The 26,930-nt window shown below is 43.5% G+C and overlaps 1 protein-coding gene across 42 annotated transcripts in view; it reads left to right on the top strand.

Annotated features, from left to right (window-relative positions):
• The window catches only part of Lpp (LIM domain containing preferred translocation partner in lipoma), a 633,326-nt gene that overhangs the window by 446,909 nt on the left and 159,487 nt on the right, over positions 1-26,930 (top strand). For all 42 annotated transcript variants that reach the window (NM_001437730.1, NM_001437729.1, XM_087575788.1 and 39 more), the window contains 1 exon segment: positions 14,724-14,850. In NM_001437730.1, the coding sequence (NP_001424659.1) occupies positions 14,724-14,850 (127 nt within the window).

The following is a 26,930-nucleotide window of genomic DNA, read 5'->3' as shown; positions in this document are numbered from 1 at the left end:
TAAACACTTTATTTACTTCATTATTTCCCAGTTGCTCATCTGTGCAGCATCCAAGAACTTCTCTCATGGGGAATGAAGGGAAAATAGCAACAATGAGATTAGTAAGGGACTAGAGAGGGGGCTCCCCAGCTGAGAATACAGACTGTTTTAATAGAGAATCTGAGTTCAGTTCCTGAGCACAGCTACCTGTATCTCAGGCTCTAGACCAATGGTTTCCAGTCTTCCTAATGCTGTGATCCTTTAATGCAGTTCCACATGTTATTGTGGCCTCCAACCGTAACATTATTTCATTGCTACTTCACAACTGTAGTTTTGCTACCGTTACGAATCATAATGTAAATATGCGTTATTCAAGATTTTTGATATGTGAGCCCCTAAGGGGTCATGAACCTCAGATTAAAAAAAAATCACTGGTCTAGAGGAACCTGGCACATCTGTCTCTGTCTCTGTCCTCCCCCCACCCCCGCCTCTCTCTCTCTCTCTGTCTGTCTTTGTCTCTCTCTCTCTGTCCCTCTCTCTTTCTCATTTCCACGTACACGCGCATGCACACGCACACAGACTACACTCACACACAGACAAAATAAACAGATAATTAATTAATTAATATTGAAAAAAGGAGAGGGAGGAAGGGAGCTGGCTGGAGGGAAGAAACCAATAAAGTTAAACCGTAATGACATAAGCGCGTGAAGATGCTGCCATGGCGTTTTATTTGCATGGCAACTTAAAGCATACTTGTTTAAAGCCACAAAAAGAAACATAAATAAAACCTCAAAAATACTTCCTTTGATAGTTTATTTCAAAGGTTAAAGGGAGAATTCATTCATGAAATAGTGGTTTTATAGATATTACTGTTGCAACTCCCAGGGATTCATAAAGTCCAAACAAGGAAAAATCTTTCCACAAAACGTTAGTGTTGTTCTTAGAAAGTCAAGTTGTTGGGAAATAGCAATAAAGACCAAAAAGGGAGGGGCCTTGGTGCTGGCTTCTTAGGGCTTTAACCTCACCTTGATGGCAGTGAGCCCGTGGGGTGCATGGACTGAGGAGAAACACCCCATGTTGGTCCAGAAAAAGAACTCTGTGGAGGGCTGGCATCAGCACAGCCAGACATGGAATTCGCTGTAGACCACATCTGTCTGTACCAGCTGTTGCTGGTCTGTGTATACTCGCCAAGAATAACAGCAGTGATTTTCACTTTATAGAGACTTCCATCTTCAGATCTCAGGATAACACGTTAGTGTAGATTAGGACTCCTGAGTTTCTTGCAGGAACGGGCATGCCTTGCCGAGCGTCCAGAGAATGCCACTGTTCTGAGGGAGCCTTCTGGGGTGGAAAGAGGAACAAACCAGTTTGGAGTTAGACCTGCTTTTCTGATCAGAGTTTGCTTCTGTTGCAACCTCCATTTTCAGATAACCTTGAACGGCACCACTTCCCTCCTCAACCCTCCCTTTTTAAATTATAAATCAAAGGATTCATCAACCACTAAATGATATCCAGTGTGCTTTGTTTCTGTTAAAGCCAGAAAGCTTGGCAAAACTAGAGATGCTGCCTGAATTTTAGAGAGGGCCTGGTTTTCACAGCAAGTAGGACGGCTCCCTAATATTTTATCCATCATTAGGACAGAGCCCGGCAGGAAATCTTCTCATACTGGTCATTAGGAGATGGCTCTCAACTTGAGCTTTTAAGGTGAAAGACGTTTTTATTTTCATCTGTTCTGAGGTTTAGCATTGACCCTTGTGTCTGACATTGATAAAGGAGACAGCTTTTGAAAAGCAGTTTGATTGTGCTTAATTTTGAATGAAATAATTAAAACTGGGGATGTTTCTCAAAATTGGGAGCTTATTCTTCTGTATCAAACCTTCACAGATGCTTTTGTATTATCTGGTACCCGCTAAATAGTTCACCTTAACGCCTTTCAGTTTCCCGAATTATAAATCAGTCAGTCAATCATATAAACGTAGGCCAAACTCTCGGAACTCATAAGATATCCCTTTGGTAGGACGGTGGTTACATCTCGTGGCTGATTGATCAGAAATGGCAGTGCCACTTGCCTTAGCTTTAGGATCAGACCCTGTCTCCTCCCGCCCCCTGCATTGTTGACGAATGACACTTAAGTCCTTCATGTTCTTTCATCCCCCTTCCTGCCACATTTGAAAGACATCCATAGCTCAGATTTGACAGGTTGTGTGAACATTTAGCACAAATAATCCTGAGCCACTGTTAAATACTAGCACATGCCATGTATCATCTGCATAGCACTTGTGATGGCTCTGAAATTCCTGTTCCTCATGTCATTTATACTTAGAAAAGCTAATGGTAAGTTTAAAAAGAAACCGTACAGAGTAAGTGCTGTGACTTCACTCACAGTGCTCTGTCCCAAAGCCAACACTTTATCCACTACACCAGGATCAGTGTTTTCAAAAGCAAGAAGGGCCGCATTAGTCTCCAGCCTCTGGTATAATTAGCATCATGCTTTAATCAGTGAGGTTGACTGTCTTGATTAACCTTTATGATAGATCATGTAAGTTTCATATTTCTAAATGAATATATAAAGATAGCTGTAGATCAGTGGAAAAACACTGAGCTAAGATCAGAAGGCCCAGACTTAACTCATGGCTCTGCTACTCATGAGTGTGGTTCTGTCCAAATCACTCCCGTTGCCCACTAACAAACTGCTGATTTGATTTATTTCTTCATACTGAATAAGGAATGGTGGGGGTGGGGAAGAGAATGGAAAGGAAATTCCAGGGCCTTGATGTGACAGATTGTCAGTGTTGGACCAGGCTGCTTACACACTGTAAAGGACCCAGGAAACCCCAAGGGAATTTAATCTTATGGTGCTTACTCTCTCTCCTGAATTGTATCCCTTCAAGACCTAAGTCAAGCCCCTGCTCCTCTTGTCTTGTTTAGGGCACAAGGGCATTCTTCTTCTTGAATTGACATTATCCAATGATCGTTATACAAAACTCACACAGCCTGGGCACGTTTAACACAGACGCATTAAGTTCTAGTCCACCACAGGGTGCAATAGCTTACATGGGCTGCCTTACTTAACTCGTAAGTTCTATTAACACACATTTATATTTTAAGTAACTAATACATATTTATCTTAATAATCTAAATATCTTGCCTCGGGTGGCAACTGTTGATTAGTGGGTGTGGAATTAAAGCCGAAGTGAGTCTAAAATGTGGGAGTTAAGCACCTCAGCCCCACTGATTGCTTTTTCTCTGTCCTTTTGTTTTTCCTTCACATGCCTTGATTTCCTGACCGAATTATAAATTGTCGAGCGAGACGTATCACAGCCATTGTGATGATTGCCTTAATAGAGCATGAGTTCCTAATACTTGCGCAGCCTCAAATCACTAATTTTATGCAGACTTAGTTGAGCTTGCGGCTTCTCTACTGCTGGAGACCTAAGAGCAAGAACTTCTTACTCCTTCCTCATGTTCTGTCTGTCCAGTTTATCTCCCTACCAGGCTGAACTTCTGTGATTGGCTTCTCATCAGTCAAACAAAAAAAGGGTTTTTTTTTCCCCCTGTTATTCCCTTTTAGGCGCCTTGCTTACATCCCTGCAGTCTCAGGCATCCCACAAGATCACCTGTCAGAGGGCAAACTTGTTTGTAGATGGTGGCCTTTTCACAGTGGCAGTGGCCTTTCTCTGCCTCCCAGGTGCCTTGGATTGCTGAGCAAGACACCCTCTGACTCAAATGAAAACCACCTCCTGTTAGGTGAAAATGTGGGGGGTTAACCATTTGTTTGCTGGTTTGCATTTCCCACGAAGAATTCAAAAACAGAAATTTACCTCAGCCATGGAAAGTGGTGTGCCAAACACCGCATTTGCATATTAAGACTGAAAACGGATTTGCATGTTATTTCAGTGTCTTGTGTCACGTTCAGGCATCTGTCAATCCCACCAGCTAGAAACAGCTTGTGCAGTGGGAAAGTGTTTCTTCGCATAGAAGACTAAAAGCTCAGGCCTTTCGCTTTCTCAACCTGGCCTCCTCTGGATTCCCCTGGCTCTCCTGATCTTACATGGAAAATACTGAAGAGGAGAGCGGAGCCTTGTGTTTTGAAAAGTACATTTGTTAGTTACTGAAAGCCATTCACTTGACTAAATTCTAATTAAATTATTTTAAAATAAACCGCTTATATTCCATCATTGACACTTCGCTGGACTTCTAGTATTTTGTTTTGTCTTGATGTTCAGTCAGTTTGGCGTCTGCGCGGAACACTGTTTTAATATACTCTGAAAGAAAAGTAGAGTAGCCAGGAACATGGGCAGTCTGCATCCCTAATAACAAGTGACTAGGGAAACTTCATTTTGAACAGACAGCAAGCTAGAAACAAGGTCAAGGCCAAAGGACAGGTAAGAGACAAACTATGATGTCTGTCGATTGAAAGTGTGGTTTCTTGCCAGGTGCAGTGGCACACACTTGTCATGCCTGCCTTGGGCACTGTGTGATGGCGAAGGGAGAATCAGGAGTTCGAGGCCAGGCTCACTGCATGGCAAGTGCAATATCAGGTTTTTATGAGACCTTGTCTCAATGAATGAATGAATGAATGTGTCTTCAAATCAAGAGCCCCCTCCCCCACTCTTATCCCCCAAAGGAACAACACATGCCACGAAATCTTTCTTCACAACAAAGGAGCAAATACCTACGCCCTTTTCCAGCCCCCCAAATTAAGATGAAATCTTTCCCTCTAGGAAGCCCTCTGAGGTAGGGCACAAGCAAGGAAATGGTTTATTTTGAAAACACAATCGCAGACAGTTCATCCCATTCATTAGAATTCTGTGTCATCCGTCTTTGTGGAGTGAAAATAAATGAGATGTCCAACATTCTTCTACCCTTCTAATGGCAAACCTGTTTGCATAAGGTATGAAGCCTAACTGATAGGCTAGAGACCACAGAGATTTTCGACATCATGGTTTTATAGGAATATGTTCTGTTAGCCCCTGTAGAGAAAATGGAGAGGGGTCCTCTCACTACCAGGGTGGACTTGCTTTCTCCTCAGGAGGCACCCTGGGAGGTATAAGAACAGAAGCATTAGGGCAATGCCTGTGACACAGGGCAGTGGCATCAACTTCCCTGCATCTGCAAATGGAGGAACCTACTAGTTTTTGCCAGCTCGTCTCTTCCTGCATGGTGTGGCATCACTATTTATGGCTTCTATTTGTGGGAGGGCAGGAAAGGGAGAGAAAGGTTATTCCAGTCTCCATCTACCATGAGCCTATATTATTGATTTACGTTTCAGTGTCAAAGGTACTATACAGGAAGGTTAGCATCTCGGAGGTTCAACAAAGCAAGCATTTACTAGCATCAGTATTGGGAGACCTATTTTCTTTTTTTTTTTTTTTTTTTTTGGAGCTGGGGACCGAACCCAGGGCCTTGTGCTTCCTAGGCAAGCGCTCTACCACTGAGCTAAATCCCCAACCCGGGAGACCTATTTTCAAAAGTACGCATAGTTCTTCTGTAAATTGATAAAACATACTCTGAAGATGAAGAATACCACACCAATAGAAAGGTGGGGTCACTGCAAAGACCAGTAGACAAGCATTTCACTTTGTTCTTCAAGAAGAAAATCACCATTGAGCTTCTCTAGTTACTTCGACAGCTAGACTTGGTGTTACACAGTACTTCTTTGTATGAATCAGACAAATTACTTTTCAACTTATAGATGAGGAGAGCAGTAATAGAAAAGCAAACTCCTAGGGGATTAAAAGATACCAGGGCTCAAAGTCAGCAAGCATAGGAACACTTGGGGCTATCACCTCTGACATGGGAGCCGAAGGGTGGTAACTATGGGGGATGGGGGCCACTTTGGCTTGTTAGAGCATCACAGAACCCTGGTGTGCTAGCACTGCATCTTCCTCATGGACGCCCAGCCTTGCTTGCCCTTGGTTGTAGTAGCTTTTCAACAACCTCAGCTTGCTGAAATACAGGTTCATCAGTCCTCTTCTGGAACTGCAGCGTTGACTTAAAAAACTGTGGTGGAGCGGCCACAGCCCATGGTGTGAGGGCAAGAGAATGACAAAGAGGTTTTGGGTTCTCCCTGGCAAGGACCATGCCAATCCTCTCCTAACCACGTGACTTCTCCCTGAGCCATCACTGACACATAAGCGTCCCAGCGGACCTCCTGCCCTTGGCCAGAAAGAGGACTTCACCCCTTTAGGCAGTGAAGCATTAAGAGTTGAATGGGACATTCAGTAAGAATCTAGAAGTAGAAGGAGCCACAGGAAATTGAGAAGTGAAAACTTGTCACAGCTAAATGCTATGTGGAGGGGGGCTATCAGAAATATAGATATATTTTTTTTTCTGGCAGGCTTTCAGCTCTAAAATGGGACTAATTCTACCTTTTGAAAAGAAGATAATTTCAATGTTTCTTTTTTATAAGAACACATAATTGAAGTCATTTTCCTTCTGAGAGAAGGAACCTCTTGTACATCATTACAAATGGACAAGAAAAAATGAACATCTTTGCTACCCAAAATGGTAGAGTATTCATTATCATGGAATCTTTTAGTATATTTTGGCTGCTTTTTTCTTGCAGCTTTATTTGCCTGGGTAGTGCTATTCCGGTAAGATTCAGACGCAGTGAGGTCAACTGTGTAGTACTTTATAGATAAGAAATCAACAGAGGGTAAGGACACAGAGGAAACATGACCCCAAGAAGTTCATCCTCAGTAACCGAGAGGCTGACGCAGGGATGGTTATCGAGTGACCACGTCATTGCATGGACCCTTAGATCACTGAGCTACGTTGCTAGAAGAAAGCTCCATTGAAGGGAGTAGGTATTGGCCTAGGAACCTCCACTCTGCATCTTACTGGGGACTCTTTAGCACTCATCTCCTTTCTTCAGACGAGATGGCTCCCAGTTGCTTGTACCTATAATCTACCCCTTGTGAGGCCAAGGCAGGAGGGCAATAATTTTGAGGTCAGTTTGGGCTGCATAGGTAGGTTCAGGCCAGTTTGGCTACATAGCAAACTCTACCACCACCACCCCAAAAAATGGGTGTTGGTGGAAACTTTTCTTCTCTACGTAAGGAAAGGGCAGGGAGGATAAAGTGGTTAACCGTCCTGGGTTCTTGATTTTGTAACCCGAGCGTAGTGAAAGTTCAGTAGGCTGCAGAAGCCCTACAAGCTGCCTGCTGCTTACTCAGACTCAGAAAACTGAATGAAGCTCCAGATGCTTCAAAGGATGCTGACAAGTGGTTTATGTCCTCTTAGAATGGAAACCTCTGTATTCACGACATTTCCACTGACTCAGTGTGCATCTATTTTTTTCAGACTACAAAATGTCTCTAAATATAGATGCAGGTTATCTCACGTTGAAGGAGGACAATGAGACATGCTATTGTGGTCCTACGCTCACGATACAGAAGAATCAAGTAATCTTTGAGAACGTATTTTCATACATGAAGAAACTGGGGCCCAGGAAATGAAAATAATTCCATAGAGATCTTTAGTCAAGTTAAAGTCAGAAAAATATGAAAGATGCTCCAAATAGTCAGATATTTTGTGACTGTAATAATATATCCTGTATTAGACTATACAGAGTGCCTCAATCATAATGAATGGCAATGTGATTATACTGGGCACCAGTTACTGTTTGCCTTGTTGTTTTTGTGGCAAATTTTCCTTGTTCTGCAAGGATTCTGTCCTTTTGTATTTCCTCATTATTGTGTGACACCACCCATAATACTTAGCAAAAAAATAAACGTGCATGTGACTGTACATTTAGCATCCTAATTACTAATGACAGTTACCTGGGCGTGTGTGCGCGTGACACACACACACACACACACACACACACACACACACACACACACAATTGGAAATACACAAATACGTAAGCAGAATAATACCACTCAGTTTCCCATGACTTTCAGCCTTTTAATGTATCAGTTTCCATTTTCTCTCTTAAAATGTGAAAACAACTAAGCCTATAGGTTAATGTCCTTTTCATTTTCCAGTAACTGAAGGACTGAGCCCCCACCTTCTGTGCCTCACATGGCAACTTCAAACTGGGAATCGGCAATGCTTCCTGTGTGCCTAGAGACAAGAAAGAAATCAGCAATTGTCCACACTAAATAAAAATCAAAGACATTTAAAATTGTGTTAGTTACAGATTGCCCAGAAATGCCCTCATGTCTAAGAAAAATAGTGTGTGTATGTGTCTGAGTCTGTGTGTGTGTGTGACTGTGTGTGACTGTGTGTGCCTATGTGTGTGTGTGTCTGTATGTGTGACTGTGTGTGTCATGTGTGTGTTTGTGTGTGTGACTGTGTGTGGCTATGTGTGTGTGTGTGTGTGTGTGTGTGTGTGTGCTTACACATCACTTATGTACACATGGGTGTGGAGGCCAGAGTACAACCTTAGTCAGCATTATTCAAGAGCCATCTACCTTGGTTTTGTTTTATTATTTTAATTACACTGCTATATCAAACATTTATAGTTCAGAGGACAACTACTGGGAGTGGTTTTCTGTCCCCTTCTACCCTGTGGTTGCTCTGATAGAGGATTAAGCTTAGGGACAGGTACCTTTAGTGCATGAGCCACCTTTTTGGGCACTAGGTATTTTTTCTTTTGCTTATTTATTTGGAGGAGGACGCCATGGTGTGCATGTGGAGATCAGAGGCTAACCTGTGAGCTCCTTTTTCTCCCTCTACCATCTGGATATGGGGAATGGAACTCAGTCTGCATCAAGCCTTATAGCCTATCTTTACTTGACTACCTGAGCCCCCCACCTTGTTGAGAGAGAGGGGGGGAGAGAGAGAGAGAGAGAGAGAGAGAGAGAGAGAGAGAGAGAATTTTGTTTGTTTGTATTTTTATCTAGCCTACAGCTTACCTGGTAGGCCTGGCTCTGCCTTCTCAACCCTGAGGTAACTAGCATTACACAATAATGTCTTTTTTCTCAACATAAATTCTATAGATTGAATTAAAGTTCTCATGGTTGCAAAGCAAGTTGAGCCACCACCCAGTCCTGATGGCATTTTTATATTTGGTTGTGACCCTAGCCTTTAACGGCCGAGCCATCTCTCCAGCGCCTGATGGCATTTTTAAGTAACCTTGAGACATAAAATCTCATAATAATATTTTCGGCTAAAATGAAGACCTGGCATTGGTTGCAGTCTTCCTTAGGGTCTTTCCCCTCTCCGTTTGCAGTTTCTTCTGTGCACATTGCTCTTGTTCTCCCTGCCTTTTCCTTTCTGTTCTCTGTGTTATGAAATCTAACCTATCCTTCAAAAACAAAGATCTTGTCTTCCAACAGCCTTTTCCTGGCAAGCCTGAACACTGGATCATACCAGAATCTTAGTCTCTACACATTACCCACTATGGGTCTTACTCTTCTACAGCTCTCTTGAGTTGTCAGAGGTAGAAGCTCTTAATAATTGGGTTTGGTATTTGCAGTTCTTGGCACTTAAGCAACCTCTTAGGAAGTGTAGGTTAAGAAAAGTTTGGCACTGGCTGAACTCTGTCCACTTGACAACCCACCTGTGTTGCCCACCATGCTCCTATGCCTTTACTAAGTGATGTGGCTGTTTCAAAGAACACACACTGGTGATTAATATGAATATTTGAAAGAACATATTTTTCCCCAGAAAAACATAAGCTGGTTTAATTTGTTCCACACTGAGCAGCAAACTTTCATTCATGTGCATAGAAATCTTTGGCTTATGCTAGAGTAAGTAGTTGTAAATCAAAATTGCTGTCATACAGTCCAGCTAGAAGGGCCTGAAGACACCAGGAGAGAACATTGAGAGGCATTGCGTTGTAGCACGTACACAAACTTGCTTCACCACAGAGTCAAACCTACTGTTTCTCAGAGATGGTCCACCACAGGGTTGCTCAACTTACCACTTGACCTGTGCAATTTTCTCATCCATAAAGCAGGCCCGCATGTCAAACAGGGCCATCATCTAAGCACCTAAGATTATTTGTATGTGAAAGTAAGCATCTTGGAAAGGCTCGTGCAAGCAAGGAATCATTGAAGCACAGTGAACATTTCACTACTGCTGTTGACACTTCTACTTCAGAAGCAGGAACTCAGAAAACAGTGGAAATCATCCCATCCCAGTGACCCTTCACATATCCCAATTGTATGTTTTTGCCCTAAACTGTGCTATGAATTGCTCGTTTGACAATTAATAAGTTGGACACAGTTGTTCGGTTTCCTTAAGACATCATGAGCACTAATCTCTGTTGGAAGAGAGGAATTACAAAGACAAAGTACCTGTCAGAGTGGGAAGTGAAATGCTCAACTTCCTGCAGTCCTGGGCTCTCTTCCTTGGAGTAAAACCCAACTCTTACCCAAAGACTCCTGTGGTTTTCCAGCATTCACTCTACAGGTGGTCAGTATTATACACTGGATGAGAAGGTAGGAGAGTCCCATAGACAAAATTCAAAAATTCTAGATCTTTCTTCATAACAAATACTGCATTGTTTACTATGAGGGCTGATATATGAGATTCATCAAAGACTCCTTTAGCTTATAATGTTTGCAACTTACAAATGAGTTTATCAGGACACATCATCATGATAAATCTGATAGCATCAAAATACGAAAAGTAGAATTTAAATGGAAAGGAGGCTTTCTAAATTTGGCAGGCAAAATAGGCAAGAATATTTGAAGAATAAAAGGATGATCCTTCCACATCTGTGAAATACTGACTAGAGTACTTTGAGATTAGGCTTCTTTGGAATGTTAAGTACTAAGGGTAGAAAAATCTAAGTTTCCGGATTAGTTTTGTGAAAGATGGGTTTAGTTTTATACCTCTTGTTTATTGAGAAAAATAGGATACTTAGTCAAAACAATAATAAATGCTGTCCTGTTGAGTGAATTAAAACAGCTAACTTTGCTGCTCTTAGCAGGGGCAGTAGATGCTTTTGCGGTGCTTCTCTGTGGGAGCAATGGCAGTACCTAGTTGGGAGGAAAGTGCATGGGTGGAATCTCAGTTTAGATGTCAGCGTAATTCTAGCTCGTTCTCCCTGTTTATTGCACAGCAGAAGGAAAATCTGCCCTCCTTTCCATCTGCCCTGTCCGCTTTGCCATCTGAGGTAAGATAAGATCCTCCCTTACAGGCCAGGTGGGATAGTAGGGAGCCCCTTCTTCATGGTGCTCTGAAGCCCTACAGTATCATGCACTGAGATGTAGGTTATCTCATTGTGCTTCTCGCGATGACTGAGGAGGTCAACTCATACAAGTATATAGGCTTTTCAAAGAATTCCGGAAGGGTTAGCTCTCTAGCACTATTCATAGAGTTATCCTTGGACTCAACCATTGCCCCCAAGTACCCCAGTATCAATAGGCAGTAGTTATTTGTAGCACTCTTTCTGTCCCCTTTGCTCTAGATTTAAAGACATGGCCATTTGTAGTTTTTCTCCCACTCACAGAAAGTAACTTCTCAACTCTTAACATTTTGCTATTCTTGGAATCCTCTACTTGACATGGATTAGTTATAAACTTATTCCAGGAGTTTAGTAGTAACCAGCATATCTTTATAAACTGCAAGAGATAATTTGCAAAAAATAAAAAAAGCCACCACCTGTCTTACCCAGCCATGAACTCTGTGCACTGCAGTAAAGACTGGTATGCTAAGATATGACCGTGGAAACAGTGGTAGCATGCATGTTATAGGGGTAAACACAGGCTTTCCGTTTGGATTTAAAGCCCTCTGCACAGGATAAACCACAACAAAACGTCATTGTCAGCCATGTTTCTTTGTACAGTGCATAAATGACTAACACAAGATTCACAGCTGGTAAATTATAGAGAAAAAAATAAAAAAACTATAGAGACTGGTTCTCAACCTGTGGGTCACAACATTTTTGGAGGTTGAATGACTCTTTCCTAGGGGTCACATACCAGATATCCTGTGTATCAGATATTTCCCTTATGAATCATAACAGTAGCAAGATTGCAGGTACAAGTAACAGTGAAATAATTTTATAGTTTGGAGTAACCACTGTATGAGGAACTGTATTGCAGTGCCTCAACATTAGGAAGCCTACTGCAGAGTATACAGACATAAACAGGACAAGTGTGTCGATCCCTGCTTCAAGGCTCAGGAACCATTTCAGAAGAGGGGGTGGAAAGAGTGTAAGTGACCAAAGTCAGAGAAGACTAAAGAGCAAAACAGTCTCCTGAGTACAGCAGGACAGGATGACTCCACTAATTACCTCAGTCTCTGTGGTTCCTGCACAAGATCAAGCCAGTCAGCATCATAGCATAGTGTGGACAGAGTTCATAAGTCCCAATCTCCACCTGAGGAGCTATGGGCAGCTTGTGGCTTCCGGTGAAGAAGCATCAGGGATGTGGCTCCTGCTAAGCTCACTCCAGTGGATAGTCTCACAACAATAAACCGACAGCTCAACTGCATTAATAGGCCTACTTGAAAATCTAGACTGTTGCTGCTGCCGGCGGACACTGCCTCCTCCTAGTCCTCCTCCTCATCCTCTGCTCCTACTCTGCTTAATAGGCATTCCATTAACTCCTGATGACTGTTGAAACCTAGATGGGTGCCTCTCTCAGTCCTCATCAGAGAAACTTCTTTTTTCAGTCCATGGCAGTTAACATAGACTCACAACTGGTCAAAGATCAAAAAGCAGATGGCAAAATTTTCTGCCCTAAATGGGATATCTGTATTACATACACCCTTTCTTCTCAAGACTCAAGGATCATATATATATATATATATATATATATATATATATATATATATATATATATATATATATATATATATATGAACTCACAATGGTTGTAATGGTATATGCAAGCCCTAAGTTCCTCAAGCCAGACACAGTCCCAGCATGGAAAGGATAGGTGTCCCTGAAGTCCCATCCTTAACCTATAGTGGCTTAGAATGGATTCTTTAACTGTAGCCCATGGTAGGTCAAACATACTCCTGCTGTAGACCAAACATCCAAGTATATAGATAGCACAGATTTACTGGATGGTTTTTTAAGGGTATACAAAGTCGGGTGGGCATGGAAGTAGAATGAATCTGGGGGAATTTGGGATGGCATATACAGGGTCAAAATCTGACATATTAACTTCTCAAAGAACTAATAAACGTGAGGCTAGAAGAATGAAAGGATAAACTAAAAGGCCAGCAACTCAATAGCTCCTTTAAAGTACATTACAACCTTTTCAGGGCACAGCAATGTCTGCAGTTGAGCAGTTGCTCTAGATTTAATGTTTAATGTTCATTGGAAAGATGCTTTAGTCCAGCATGGTGTCTTGTCTTGATGCCACCATAACTAGCTAGCCCTGCCCTGATCTTTCGGCAATTCATCTTCCCTGCCCCACAAAGAGGGGATCATGCAGCTGACATGGGCCATGGTTTGTCCACTTCCTTCCTAACTCTAAAGTAAATATTCTAACAGGGAAGAAAATTCTCTGAGAACCAAAGTAGTTGCCAACCAAAGTGTTTCTTGGGCCCTTTACTTTCTGCATGTCTCTACTACACATTTGTGTATATCTCAAACACTAGAAAAACACTAGACAAAAGGCTAAAACACCAATGAAGACTTACTCAGGTGGAAAGGCATTCCATGCCTTAGACATCACTCAAATAAGTGAAACTGGAATTAGGCATAATAAATAACATCTTAAAGACCTGTATAGCTTACAGAATTTCCATGCCTGATAACTGCATGTATCTACTGAACATGGTGGGAGAATGAATACACAGCTTTGGGTTTTGTAGGATTTACTCTTCCGTGATTCTGAAGACAAAAGGTCCCAGCCAACTGTTAACAGACAATAAACATCAAGGGAGCACACTCTTCTCTACCTCTCTTCCTATTGACTGTGGCCAGTGCTCTCCCCGTAGCTAAACTGTTAACAAGCATTTCTCTCTTTTTATTTCCTAATGAAACATTAGGAAATAAATTAGGGTTGACAATGACTTGATGAAACCCAGGAAAGGGAAATCTAGTGAGGTCCCTTACACGTATGTAGCATGAAGCTACTCTGCCTCTAGCATCTGACCCTTCTTTCCCTGCATCCGTTGGGATTTTTGACTGCTCGTCTCACATACTTCTCTGCCTGAATTCCCATCCTCTTACACTATAGTTCTTCAGTCTTACCTGCGGGTTTGAACACTGTTTCCTACTTCATCCTGTCTCATGTCTGCCTACTCACAGCTCCAGACAAAAGCTGGGACAAAATCTCTTTGTTTTCTAGATCCCAGCACCAATAAGATTCATCTCATCTCCAGTCTTAAATGTATTTGAACAGGTAAACATAATGGCTGAGAGCTTTTTTATCGTACCTGAGTTTTTTTCCCTTGGGTGTAAGCCTTCTCGTGTATTTTTTCTCTTTCTCTGCACTCTCTCCTAGAAAGCTTCCCTTACTTAACCCCCAACAGTGCACTTTCTACAGACGTTCTGTCTTTGCAGCTGTGCCTGCAGACTCTCCTCTGAATTATATTGTCTTGATTGGTCATCTTGCTAATTAATATACAAGTGATAACATGGCAACTTCTTAGCCGTCATTGAAATATCTGATTTCTACTGTTGTGATACATATTCTCAAGGGTGATAGACTCATCTGAAAAGAAAAGTAAGTTGACTAAGTAATAACTCTTAGTGCACAACACAAGTCTACAAACGGTTGGATATTTCTTGCTTTCTGCCCAGGAAAAATACTCCTTTGTTAAGCTGATTGCTATAGTGGATATCTAGACTAAAATTAAATGGTCACACGCATTCTTCCTTTCAGAGTGGATTCCCTGCACCTATGGGACCTCCTTCAGTTCCTCCATCTTTCCGCCCAGAAGATGAGCTCGAACACCTGACCAAGAAGATGCTGTATGACATGGAAAATCCACCTGCTGATGATTACTTTGGTGAGTGGGGCCTAGAGCCGACTTCTGAAGTAAATGCCTTGTTTCCTTTTCCCTAATGAGTAATGAAGATCATTATCCCCTCCTCTGGTGCAGTGTTTGTGTCTGCTGCAAGGAGGTAGTCTTAGCCACACACCAGTGTCCACTTCTGAGTAGACCACCATGAATAGGCTTGGAGAGTTATTAGACATGTAAAATCAACACATAACACAATAAACTTTGCCAGTTTATTGGCTTGGCACGAGGCAAAAATAGATCATCTTGTATCCATGTAGCTCTATTTATTTATGTATAATGCTTGGAATCTGATGTCGCTCAACTGTATTTTCAAATCTGAATTGAGGACTGAATTGAGGAGAAAAAAGATATCTTTCCATTTTCCACTCCTTTCCTCTTCAAAACAATGAAAGATTATGAGCAGCGCTGTTTTTCTTCACGTCTTTTACTAGAAATTGGAGGTTCGTGTCATTTGTGAGATGCTGTGAACACATCTAGTCAAGGAAATTGTAATGCAGAAGGGACTAGACAAACATACAAGTGATGATGAGTGTGTAAAGGAAAAGGTGGGAGTCTATGAACGCTCAGGGCAGATTGGACAGATCTTCAACACGAAGAACTGGAATGCTTTATTAATGAGATATTCATCCTTCTGCCTGAACCCTTGAAAACAGTCTTAAATGTAGAGATTGTTTGACATCCATTCTCATAAAACAATGGTATTTTTTGTAGCATCTAAGTAAATTTATTTCTAAGAAAATAAATTTAAAACTGCAACATATTAAAACGTGTGAAGTAGGAGACCAAGTTTTATCATCACACTGACGAGCTGCTGAGTTGCCCATTAGGTTGGTATAGTAGTTTCTAAACATTCCTTCTCTGCTTTGTGTTAGCCTTATCACAAAGGGCTTCCTGAGGAGGTTCTTGAAGGGTGTGTAAAGAAACATCATGTGGGTTGCAGTAATGAGTAAAGGCTCCACCAAGGTAAAGACAGAACAGGCTTTTGCATCCTCAAATATTTTCTGTTTTATGTTTTCCCTTTAACTTGCTGTTCTGGATATGTAATGACAGGAAAAGTAAGGTCTGTGGAGTGGATGGAGTAGGGGCTAGTGGATGGAGTAGGGGTTAGTGGATGGAGTAGGGGTTAGTGGATGGAGTAGGGGTTAGTGGATGGAGTAGGGGTTAGTGGATGGAGTAGGGGTTAGTGGTTGGAGTAGGGGTTAGTGGATGGAGTAGGGGTTAGTGGATGGAGTAGGGGTTAGTGGATGGAGTAGGGGCTAGTGGTTGGAGTAGGGGTTAGTGGATGGAGTAGGGGTTAGTAGTTGGAGTAGGGGTTAGTGGATGGAGTAGGAATTAGTGGATAGAGGTTAGTGGATAGAGTAGGAGTTAGTGGATGGAGTAGGAATTAGTGGATGGAGTAGGAATTAGTGGATGGAGTAGGGGTTAGTGGATGGAGTAGGGGTTAGTGGATGGAGTAGGGGTTAGTGGATGGAGTAGGGATTAGTAGATGGAGTAGGAATTAGTGGATGGAGTAGGGGTTAGTGGATGGAGTAGGGATTAGTAGATGGAGTAGGGGTTAGTGGATGGAGTAGGGGTTAGTGGTTGGAGTAGGGGTTAGTGGATGGAGTAGGGGTTAGTGGATGGAGTAGGGGTTAGTGGATGGAGTAGGGGTTAGTGGATGGAGTAGGGGTTAGTGGATGGAGTAGGGGTTAGTGGATGGAGTAGGGGTTAGTGGTTGGAGTAGGGGTTAGTGGATGGAGTAGGGGTTAGTGGATGGAGTAGGGGTTAGTGGATGGAGTAGGGGTTAGTGGATGGATAGGGGGTTAGTGGATGGATAGGGGGTTAGTGGATGGAGTAGGGATTAGTAGATGGAGTAGGGATTAGTGGATGGAGTAGGGGTTAGTGGATGGAGTAGGGGTTAGTGGTTGGAGTAGGAGTTAGTGGATGGATAGGGGGTTAGTGGATGGAGTAGGGGTTAGTGGATGGAGTAGGGGTTAGTGGATGGAGTAGGGGTTAGTGGATGGATAGGGGGTTAGTGGATGGATAGGGGGTTAGTGGATGGAGTAGGGATTAGTAGATGGAGTAGGGATTAGTGGATGGAGTAGGGGTTAGTGGATGGATAGGGGGTTAGTGGATGGATAGGGGGTTAGTGGTTGGAGTAGGAGTTAGTGGATGGATAGGGTGTTAGTGGATGGAGTAGGGGTTAGTGGATGGAGTAGGGGTTAGTGGATGGAGTAGGAGTTAGTGGATGGAGTAGGGGTTAGTGGATGGAGTAGGGATTAGTAGATGGAGTAGGGGTTAGTGGATGGAGTAGGGGTTAGTGGATGGAGTAGGGGTTAGTGGATGGATAGGGGGTTAGTGGATGGAGTAGGGGTTAGTGGATGGAGTAGGGGTTAGTGGTTGGAGTAGGGGTTAGTGGATGGAGTAGGGATTAGTAGATGGAGTAGGGGTTAGTGGATGGAGTAGGGGTTAGTGGATGGAGTAGGGGTTAGTGGATGGAGTAGGGGTTAGTGGATGGAGTAGGGGTTAGTGGATGGAGTAGGGGTTAGTGGATGGAGTAGGGGTTAGTGGATGGAGTAGGGGTTAGTGGATGGAGTAGGGGTTAGTGGATGGATAGGGGGTTAGTGGATGGAGTAGGGGTTAGTGGATGGAGTAGGGGTTAGTGGTTGGAGTAGGGGTTAGTGGATGGAGTAGGGGTTAGTGGATGGAGTAGGGGTTAGTAGATGGAGTAGGGGTTAGTGGATGGAGTAGGGGTTAGTGGATGGAGTAGGGGTTAGTGGATGGAGTAGAGGTTAGGGGATGGAGTAGGAGTTAGTGGATGGATAGGGGGTTAGTGGATGGAGTAGGGGTTAGTGGATGGAGTAGGGGTTAGTGGATGGAGTAGGGGTTAGTGGATGGAGTAGGGGTTAGTGGATGGATAGGGGGTTAGTGGATGGAGTAGGGGTTAGTGGATGGAGTAGGGGTTAGTGGATGGAGTAGGGGTTAGTGGATGGAGTAGGGGTTAGTGGATGGATAGGGGGTTAGTGGATGGAGTAGGGGTTAGTGGATGGAGTAGGGGTTAGTGGATGGAGTAGGGGTTAGTGGATGGATAGGGGGTTAGTGGATGGAGTAGGGGTTAGTGGATGGAGTAGGGATTAGTAGATGGAGTAGGGGTTAGTGGATGGAGTAGGGGTTAGTAGATGGAGTAGGGGTTAGTGGATGGAGTAGGGGTTAGTGGATGGATAGGGGGTTAGTGGATGGAGTAGGGGTTAGTGGATGGAGTAGGGGTTAGTGGATGGAGTAGGGGTTAGTGGATGGAGTAGGGGTTAGTAGATGGAGTAGGGGTTAGTGGATGGAGTAGGGGTTAGTGGATGGATAGGGGGTTAGTGGATGGAGTAGGGGTTAGTGGATGGAGTAGGGGTTAGTGGATGGAGTAGGGGTTAGTGGATGGAGTAGGGGTTAGTGGATGGAGTAGGGGTTAGTGGATGGAGTAGGGGTTAGTGGATGGAGTAGGGGTTAGTGGATGGAGTAGGGATTAGTAGATGGAGTAGGGGTTAGTGGATGGATAGGGTGTTAGTGGATGGAGTAGGGGTTAGTGGATGGAGTAGGGGTTAGTGGATGGAGTAGGAGTTAGTGGATGGATAGGGGGTTAGTGGATGGAGTAGGGGTTAATGGATGGAGTAGGGGTTAGTGGATGGAGTAGGGGTTAGTGGATGGAGTAGGGGTTAGTGGATGGATAGGGGGTTAGTGGATGGAGTAGGGGTTAGTGGTTGGAGTAGGGGTTAGTGGATGGAGTAGGGATTAGTAGATGGAGTAGGGGTTAGTGGATGGAGTAGGGGTTAGTGGATGGAGTAGGGGTTAGTGGATGGAGTAGGGGTTAGTGGATGGAGTAGGGGTTAGTGGATGGAGTAGGGGTTAGTGGATGGAGTAGGGGTTAGTGGATGGATAGGGGGTTAGTGGATGGAGTAGGGGTTAGTGGATGGAGTAGGGGTTAGTGGATGGAGTAGGGATTAGTAGATGGAGTAGGGGTTAGTGGATGGAGTAGGGGTTAGTGGATGGAGTAGGGGTTAGTGGATGGATAGGGGGTTAGTGGATGGAGTAGGGGTTAGTGAGATTTGAAAAGTAAACAGGTCCCTACACAGATGTCAGTGTAATTTAGCTAAAACAATATGAAATGGGGATTAAAGAACTCTGAATCCGGAGCCAGGGAGATGGCTCAGCTGGTGTTCTACTTTGTTTGTCTGTTACTGTGATTAAGGCCATGACCACAAACAACTTGGGGAGAGAATGGCTTATTTCACTTTGGAGGGTAGTCCATCATTGACGGAGGCCAGGGCAAAAACTCAAGGCCAGGATCTTGAAGCAGAAAACATGGAGGAATGCTGCTTATTAGCTTGATCCAAGACGTCCAGCCACTTCCTTATATAACCCAAGAGATAACACTTGCCTAGAGATCTTACCACCAACAGTGGGCTAGGCTCTCCTTCATCAATTAGCAGTCAGGAAAATTACTCATAGATAAATTGGCCACATTGGCACACAGGCCAATCAGATGGGAGACAATGGTTTCAGGGACATTGCTCAGTTGAGGTTGGGTCAGGCACAGCAGTGTCAGTCTCTAGCCTGCTCAGCCAGAAGCAGGGCTGAGCTGACCTGCTAGATCTATGCATGGTCCTGAGCAGCCTGACCCCCGCTTATACTTATAGGAACACACAAAGAACAGTTGACTTCTATCCATTAGGTCAGCTGGTCCATGAGTGTTGGAACGATTAGAGCCAGCCTTACCTTCCTGACCTTGGAACAAGCCTGTCTTTATGTCTGACAGACTGACACCAGTCAAGATGACAACAGGTTAAGTGTACATGCCACCAAGACAGTGAGTGACTATTTACTCCCCAGAACCCACACAGGGAAGTGGGACAGACTGCTCTGAGGTGTCCTCTGACCTCCACAAGCATACTGTGGCTCACAAGTCTTCATGCCCACTCCCTGCACCTCTGCACCATGATTAAATAAGCACGTAAATATCTAAAAAGTATTTTTTAAAACATAAATCTGATTCTGGTCCCTTCTGAACCCTCATTGGCTCAGTATTGCTAGCAGTTCCCTGCATTGCCTGAGCCCAGTTCCCCACCCTGGTGATTCAAAGATGTGGAACCAATGTTCCCTAACCTTCTTTCAACACTAGAAATTTCACTGTAGAAACATCATTATCCCAAAGAAAGAAAATGGTATGGCTTAACATAAAGATTATGAGAACGGGCACAAATGCATGGAAAGTAGTAAGACAGAAACCAGAGCTTATAACGGAGTACAGTAAAAGTTTATTGTGCTCTCTTCATTGTAATAGGAGGAGGGTATGTATTAGAATCCAAGATAAACCCCAAAACAGTTAACGATGAAAAATAAGGTGTCTGTAATTAAAGGATATTGAAAGTATAAAGCTGAGTTCTGAGCATATGGGCTTCAGATATCGGCAGTAATGAACTGAGCAACTGTATCGGCTGTAACAATGGAGCCCTTAGAACTACCTTAGCTTTACAACAGAGGAGCCTCTAAAACTGGAGCGGAGTGTTCCCGGAGCCTCTGTTGGTGCTGTTTCTTCTCCAGTGTTGAAACAATAGCTATTTTCTACTGTGATTGTGAGTAGCGCATGAAATATTTATAGAAAGCACTCAGCCAAGTTCTTGGCATGTAGAACGTGCTCAGTAATCAGAGTTCACCAAAGCTCCAGAGACTCGCAGCTTATTTAAGAAAATAAGATATCCCTATTAAAAATCTATCAATAACACTTGATTTAAATTTAACTTTTAGTCAGAATAAAAGGTTCATTGCCAGCCGTCAAAGTAACCATTGCCAAGTGGAGGCTGCTAACTGAGAGGAGTAGGGAAGGGTGTGGTTTTACTGGCTGCTTATGATATGGTAGTACTATTTTATGAACTTCAAGATTAATTTATTTCATCTTACGGAAGAATGTAATCCCTTGAAGTAGATGTTACTATCATGTTCCCATTAGAGAATTAAAGCCCAGGAATGCCGAGTGATTTTTTGCTCAATATCAACAAATAATAAGCTTTAGACTCAGATTTAAGGCTGTGTGCCAAGCCTGTACTGCTGAAAACCATGCATGGGAATGGAAGGAGTTAGAGCAAAAACTTAGGGAAGGGTTTATCAGGGAGGTTGCCTTTGGAGAGGTAGGCAATGAAGGATGAGGATTCTCTTCTAACTATAAAATAAATGTAAGTGGAGTCAGGATTGCTGAAAGATAATGTACTTTAAGTGGAAAACCTGGAAATGGCTCTGTGCAAGCTAATCTGGTGGCATTTGCCCCAGGCGTGGGTTACACCTTTGAAAGTATGTATGTCCCAGAGGGGACTGTGAAAAATTATAGTGTGTTATTCCAACAAGAACACCAAGTGATGCATGGCTTCACCCACATTCAGACAACGTTCTGAGAAATTTCAGGAAAGGAAGATCTAGAAGCAGCAGTAGAAAGGTTTTCTATAGTGATTAAACTTGAAGGAGTCTTTAATCTTAGTTCAATTCATTTGGAAATAGGAAGATAGTAGAGAAGTGCAGCATTTTCTGATGGGGAAACATTTGATTTGAAGTGGGGAAAACAGTGGAACTGAAGCCCCCATGCGGAAGTGGAAAATATTGGGCAACAGGTGGGAGGAGTTTATTGGCTCAGGTCTCTGAAAGGTTTCTGCACCCTGGCTGAAGCTTTTGGGCTTTGCCTGCTCCAATGAGTGGCATGGAGAAGGCTACTGAGCAGAGCTGCAGAGCACAGTTTGAATGGCATCGCTAACTCTGCTTAGCAGTGTCAAGTCAGGAGCAGAAGTTCTTGGTGTAGACCTGCCTTCAGCAGCATCCCACTCTTTAAGTGCATCCCATCACCATCCCGGCTGCAGAGAAGCTGGGCCATGATGCCTACAGATGGGAGAAGCCCGAGGATCTCAGTACAGATGTCAACAGGGTGGTGTGGTGTGAGCGGGAGAAGAGCGGTCCATAGGGTGGTACTGTGTGAGGGAGAAGAGAGGTCCATAGGGTGGTGCTGTGTGAGGGAGAAGAGAGGTCCATAGGGTGGTGCTGTGTGAGGGAGAAGAGAGGTCCATAGGGTGGTGCTGTGTGAGGGAGAAGAGAGGTCCATAGGGTGGTGCTGTGTGAGCGGGAGGAGAGAGCTCCATAGGGTGGTGCTGTGTGAGGGAGAAGAGAGCTCCATAGGGTGGTGCTGTGTGAGGGAGGAGAGAGGTCCATAGGGTGGTGCTGTGTGAGCGGGAGGAGAGAGCTCCATAGGGTGGTGCTGTGTGAGCAGGAGGAGAGAGCTCCATAGGGTGGTGCTGTGTGAGCGGGAGGAGAGAGCTCCATAGGGTGGTGCTGTGTGAGCGGGAGGAGAGAGGTCCATAGGCCCACCTGAAGATGGAGAAGGAAGATGAAATAGCACTGTTTGTATCAGGGTGTGGCCAGCAAAGGAAGATAAGGTCCTCTCTTACTTTGGACTCAGAAGGAGGAGAGAGAAAGCAGAAAGAATTTGGAGAAAATTCATTTAATCATATTATTAGTACTACTCACCTATCAAAAAACAATGACTTCATGAAATTCGTGGGCAAATGGGATGAACTAGAAAATATCATCCTGAGTGAGGTAACCCAATCACAGAAAAGCACACTTGGTATGGACTCACTGATAAGTGGCTATTAGCCCAAAAGCTTGAATTACCCAAGATGCAATCCACAGACCAGAGGAAGCTCAAGGAGGAGGATAACCAAAATGCGGATGCTCCCACTCCTTCTTAAAAGGGGATATCCATAGGAGGAGATATGGAGGCAAAGTTTAGAGCAGAGACTGAAGGAATGGCCGTTCAGAGCCTGCCCCACATGTGACCCATATATATCTATACAGCCACCAAAATTAGATAAGATTGATGAAGCTAAAAAGTGCACGCTGAAAGGGACTGGATATAGATCTCTCCTGAGAGCACATCCAGAGCATGCCCAATACAGAGGTCAATGCTAGCAGCAAATCACTAAACTGAGAACAGGACCCCCTTGGGGGGGGGATCAGAGAAAGGACTGAAAGAGCTGAAGGGGCTTGAGATCCCATATGAACAACAATGCCAACCAACCAGAGCTTCCGGGGACTCTACCCAAAGACTATACATGGACTGACCCTGGGCTCCAACTGCATATGTAGCAGAGAATAGCCTTGTTGGGACACCAGTGGTAGGGGAAGCCCTTGGTCCTGCCAAGGTTGGACCCCCCAGGGCAGGGGGATGTCCTGGGGAGGGGAGGGTAAGGGAGTGGATGAGGGTGTTCAGCTCCGGACCAAAAGAAAAAAAAAATTCAGGTATCAAATGTCAGAACTGAGCAGCTAGCATAACTTCTATGCAACTCTGTGTTTACCCTGTTCTAGGAAAATGTAAAGGAAAGGTTGAGCTGTAGATCATCTTTGAATGGCTCCTTGAGGTTATGTGAGGCTTCTGTGTTGCCTTTCCTCCCAGGCTTTTGTTTTCATCCACTTAAAAGGAAACTTAATTGTAATTGTCATGTACCCGTGTGTGTGTGTGTGTGTGTGTGTGTGTGTGTGTGTGACCATAGCATAATTCCAAATGAAAGTTTTCTGACTGAGCTCTTCCTAGGACTAAACACAAAACTGTTGGAAAGCAGACTCTCTAACCGTGAATGTGGTACTGTATCTGAGAGTGATTGAAAATATGTCAGCATATTTTAAGCATGTAATATAATTATCTTGGCATTGTTTCTGTGCTGTTGTCTTATTCCAAAAAAAAAAAATAAAACCTTAAGTGTGTTGATTTCAGAATTGTTTCCTGGGCTATTTGAAGAATCCTTAAGCCTTCAGAGCAATACACGATAAAGTCTTACCTAAGAGAGTCTTGTACTTAACTCTAAGGATTGTTAGTGGAAGCTATTGAAAATTCTTTGCATGGAAACGACTTTGGGTGGAATTAGGCTTTATTTTCCTTCCAGAAGAGGCTTGGACAAAAGTGGAAGGCATGAGGCAGTGAAGACATTGTGTTAAACCCCTGTGGAAGAAGTCAGGAAAGCTAACGTACTGCCGTTCCTGAAGTGGTGTCGTCTACTCACCACACTTAGTGCTAAACATCTTCCCAGTAGATGACACTGGAGGTCCAGGGGTGTTCATGAAGCAGAACAGCTCTAGGACGAAGGTCCAGTTGCCCCCTACGCTCATTGGAGCTCTCAATAACTAACTGACCAAAGCCAAAAATGTTGACTGTGCAGTTTGGGAAGCTAGAAAATATGATTTAGGTGCATTTGACACGTTGAAGGAAAGAAGCCCTGGAGCCCTTCCTGACATTTACTGAAAGGGAGTCACCTGTGAAATGGACTTGGCTAATACAGAGCCATGGGGTGACTTGGTAAATTCCCATTCAGTATGGAGAATTAACTTTTTGAACAGACAAAACGAAATCCCTGAGAACAAAATCTCTGAGAAATACAGGTGAAAGACCAGCTCTTTGATGTGGAAGCCAGTGATACACACATATGCTGATAGATGATTGCATCGTCCCTCCAGTGTCCACCTCTGACATTGTGTGACCTAGTTATCTAAAAATCACCCTCAACTGCCCCTTCAAAATGGGCCTATTCCATTTAATCCTGTGTTAAGGTGACTAAATGAGGCCAGGTGTGACATCTCACACGTTTAATCCCAGCACTTGGGAGGCAGAGGCAGGTGGATCTTTGAGTTCAAAGCCAGCCTGGTCTGCAGAGTGAGTTCCAGGACAGCCAAGGCTGCCCAGAGAAACCATCTCAGGGAGATATATAGATATAGGATAGAGATAGCAATATGAGTCAGAGTTTTTCTGGCAGTTTTAAAACACTTGCACGCCTCTTGCATCATCTGAGCTAGACAGCAGACTGGATAAGGGGTCAGGATGTTCACTTTCCTCTGTAGATGAAGAAGCATAGGAACCAGTTGATCATGGGCCTCCCTGCTGTGGACACTATGCTGTCCTCATCGGCCAGAGAGCTGGCAAGAGGCAGAGTGGCCCTGGCTCAAACCCGACTCCAGCGTCTCTTCTTTCCACTCCGTTGTGCTCTCTTAGCACGTGGCTGAGTTGGTCACGGTGCAGCTCGATCAGTTAGCACGCTGTGTTTGAGCTTTCAGATCTGTCCAAAGAACCGTGTGATTGCTTTGGAAATTGCTTAGCGGGTCTTAACTAAGGTGCCGGGCGATTTGAACTTGATTGTCTTTATTGTTGTGTGACAAGAAAACTGTTTCCTGAGTGTCCCTGTTGATGACAGGCAGGGGACTGACTCCAGGCGGGCAGCCTCCTTTAGAAAATCTGGAACCTCAGGCCTTGGAGATCTTGTTTTCACACACAAATAACCTAATTAAGTAAAAACCCAAAACCGCAGCATCAGAGAAAAAGTAGAAAATGGGTGGTTTAGAAAAAAAGGCGGTATTGATCAGAGAGAAAGTTGGTTTTTTGGTTTTATGTTTTCCCTTTTTAAGGTGGCTATGGGTCGTGAGAGTACCGTGGTTTTTAGTTAGATACATTAGGTGTACTTCCTTTATGGTGACAGCTTCTTGTAAAGAATTTGCGCCGTGCACACTTACAGCACTAAGTCGATGATCCTGAGTCATTTATGTCTTCCTCCATAGCATATGTTAATTTTTAGTAAATTTAGCCAGTTTGCTTTTAAAACATTGATTTGGAACCTAAGATTTCTAGTTTTTTTTTTTTTTAATGCAGTCCTAGTTTTGTGAGGTAGTTTTTTTTTTTTATTTTCTAGAAAATTAAAGCTCAAAGAATCCATCCAAGGTCATACAACTGAGACTGATTTGAAGCTGTAGATGGATTTTTTTTTCTAATTAAAGAGTAGAAATTACAGCTACAGAGATGGCCGGGTTAGTACTAGAGCCTGCTCTATAGACATAAGTCTGACTACCTACCAACCATGGAAAATTCTGATCACAATATCCGTGGTGCTGACCCCAGTGCTGGGTGGGTATATGAAGGTAGAGACAAGAGAATTGCTGTGGACTTTGCCCTCCAGTCTACTGAAAAATAGCAACTTCCAAGTTCAGTGAAAGATTTTACTCCATGGGAGTAAAACAGAAATAAAGGAAATCCCCTACGATACTCTTCTGGCTTTTACGTGTGCACTTGCATATTCTTACACACACACACACACACACACACACACACACACACACACACACACACACCACATTTCATTAAAAATATTTTAAAAAAATACAAATTGGTATTGGAAAGGGGCAAGGGGCCATTAAAAGGTAAAGAAATACATTGGACTTGATGTTTTTGCAAAGTGAGACCTGGATACACCATTGGTATACTCAGGTAAGAATGCATTTGCCCTCACAAAGAATGAATTAAGGACTTGCTAGTTCCTATATGTGCACAGCGTTCCGAGCTTCTTAATTCTCAGATGTAAAGAATATCATCACCCCTGTCTCTCCTTTTACATATACCTGCTTGTTCCTTTTGTGCCTGTCCTTCTCACGAGTGTGAGAAGAATGAGGAGAGTGCTGAGTTCACGGTAGTGCCCATCCTTTCTGGATTGGCCAGGGAGAAATGAGAAGGATAGGTTGGCAGTCTCTGCAGAGTAGGGGTCTTCATCCACTCATTTATTTGTCACTCTTGAATCATAAAGTACCATGAAGTATCTCAGCCATGGGAGGTGCCTATGCCTAAGAACCTGCTACCTATGGGGAGAAGATGAAATTAATCCCCCAGGGCCACAAGGCACTTAGCGACAGAGCAGTGGATTATAGCCCAAATTTTATCATTTCTTTCTTTTTAACCACATAAGGGCACAGGAGAATGTGTGAGTAGAGTTAAGATGTGGTTGCTACATTCAGTGAGCTTAAAATTGGAGTGGCAGCCTTGGACTTGATCTCCTTCCCATGTGTCTTCTGTGCAATCCAGGCGGGGTGGGAAGGTTACGTAGTCGAGATTTGATTTTTAAAGTACTATATCATATTTTACTTTACGCGGTTTCCTCTGTAACCTTTCGCTACCACAAGCGATTCTTGCCTCTGTAATTTCTTCCTGTCCTAAAAGAATTGGGTCAGAAGGCAGGGAATCGTATTGAAGG

This window comes from Rattus norvegicus, chromosome 11 (assembly GCF_021556685.1).
Source record: "Rattus norvegicus strain SHRSP/BbbUtx chromosome 11, alternate assembly SHRSP_T2T, whole genome shotgun sequence".
In the NCBI taxonomy this organism is placed as follows: Eukaryota; Metazoa; Chordata; class Mammalia; order Rodentia; family Muridae; genus Rattus; species Rattus norvegicus.
The sequence above is the reverse complement of the archived record's forward strand: the minus strand, read 5'-3'. Positions and strand labels throughout refer to the sequence as shown.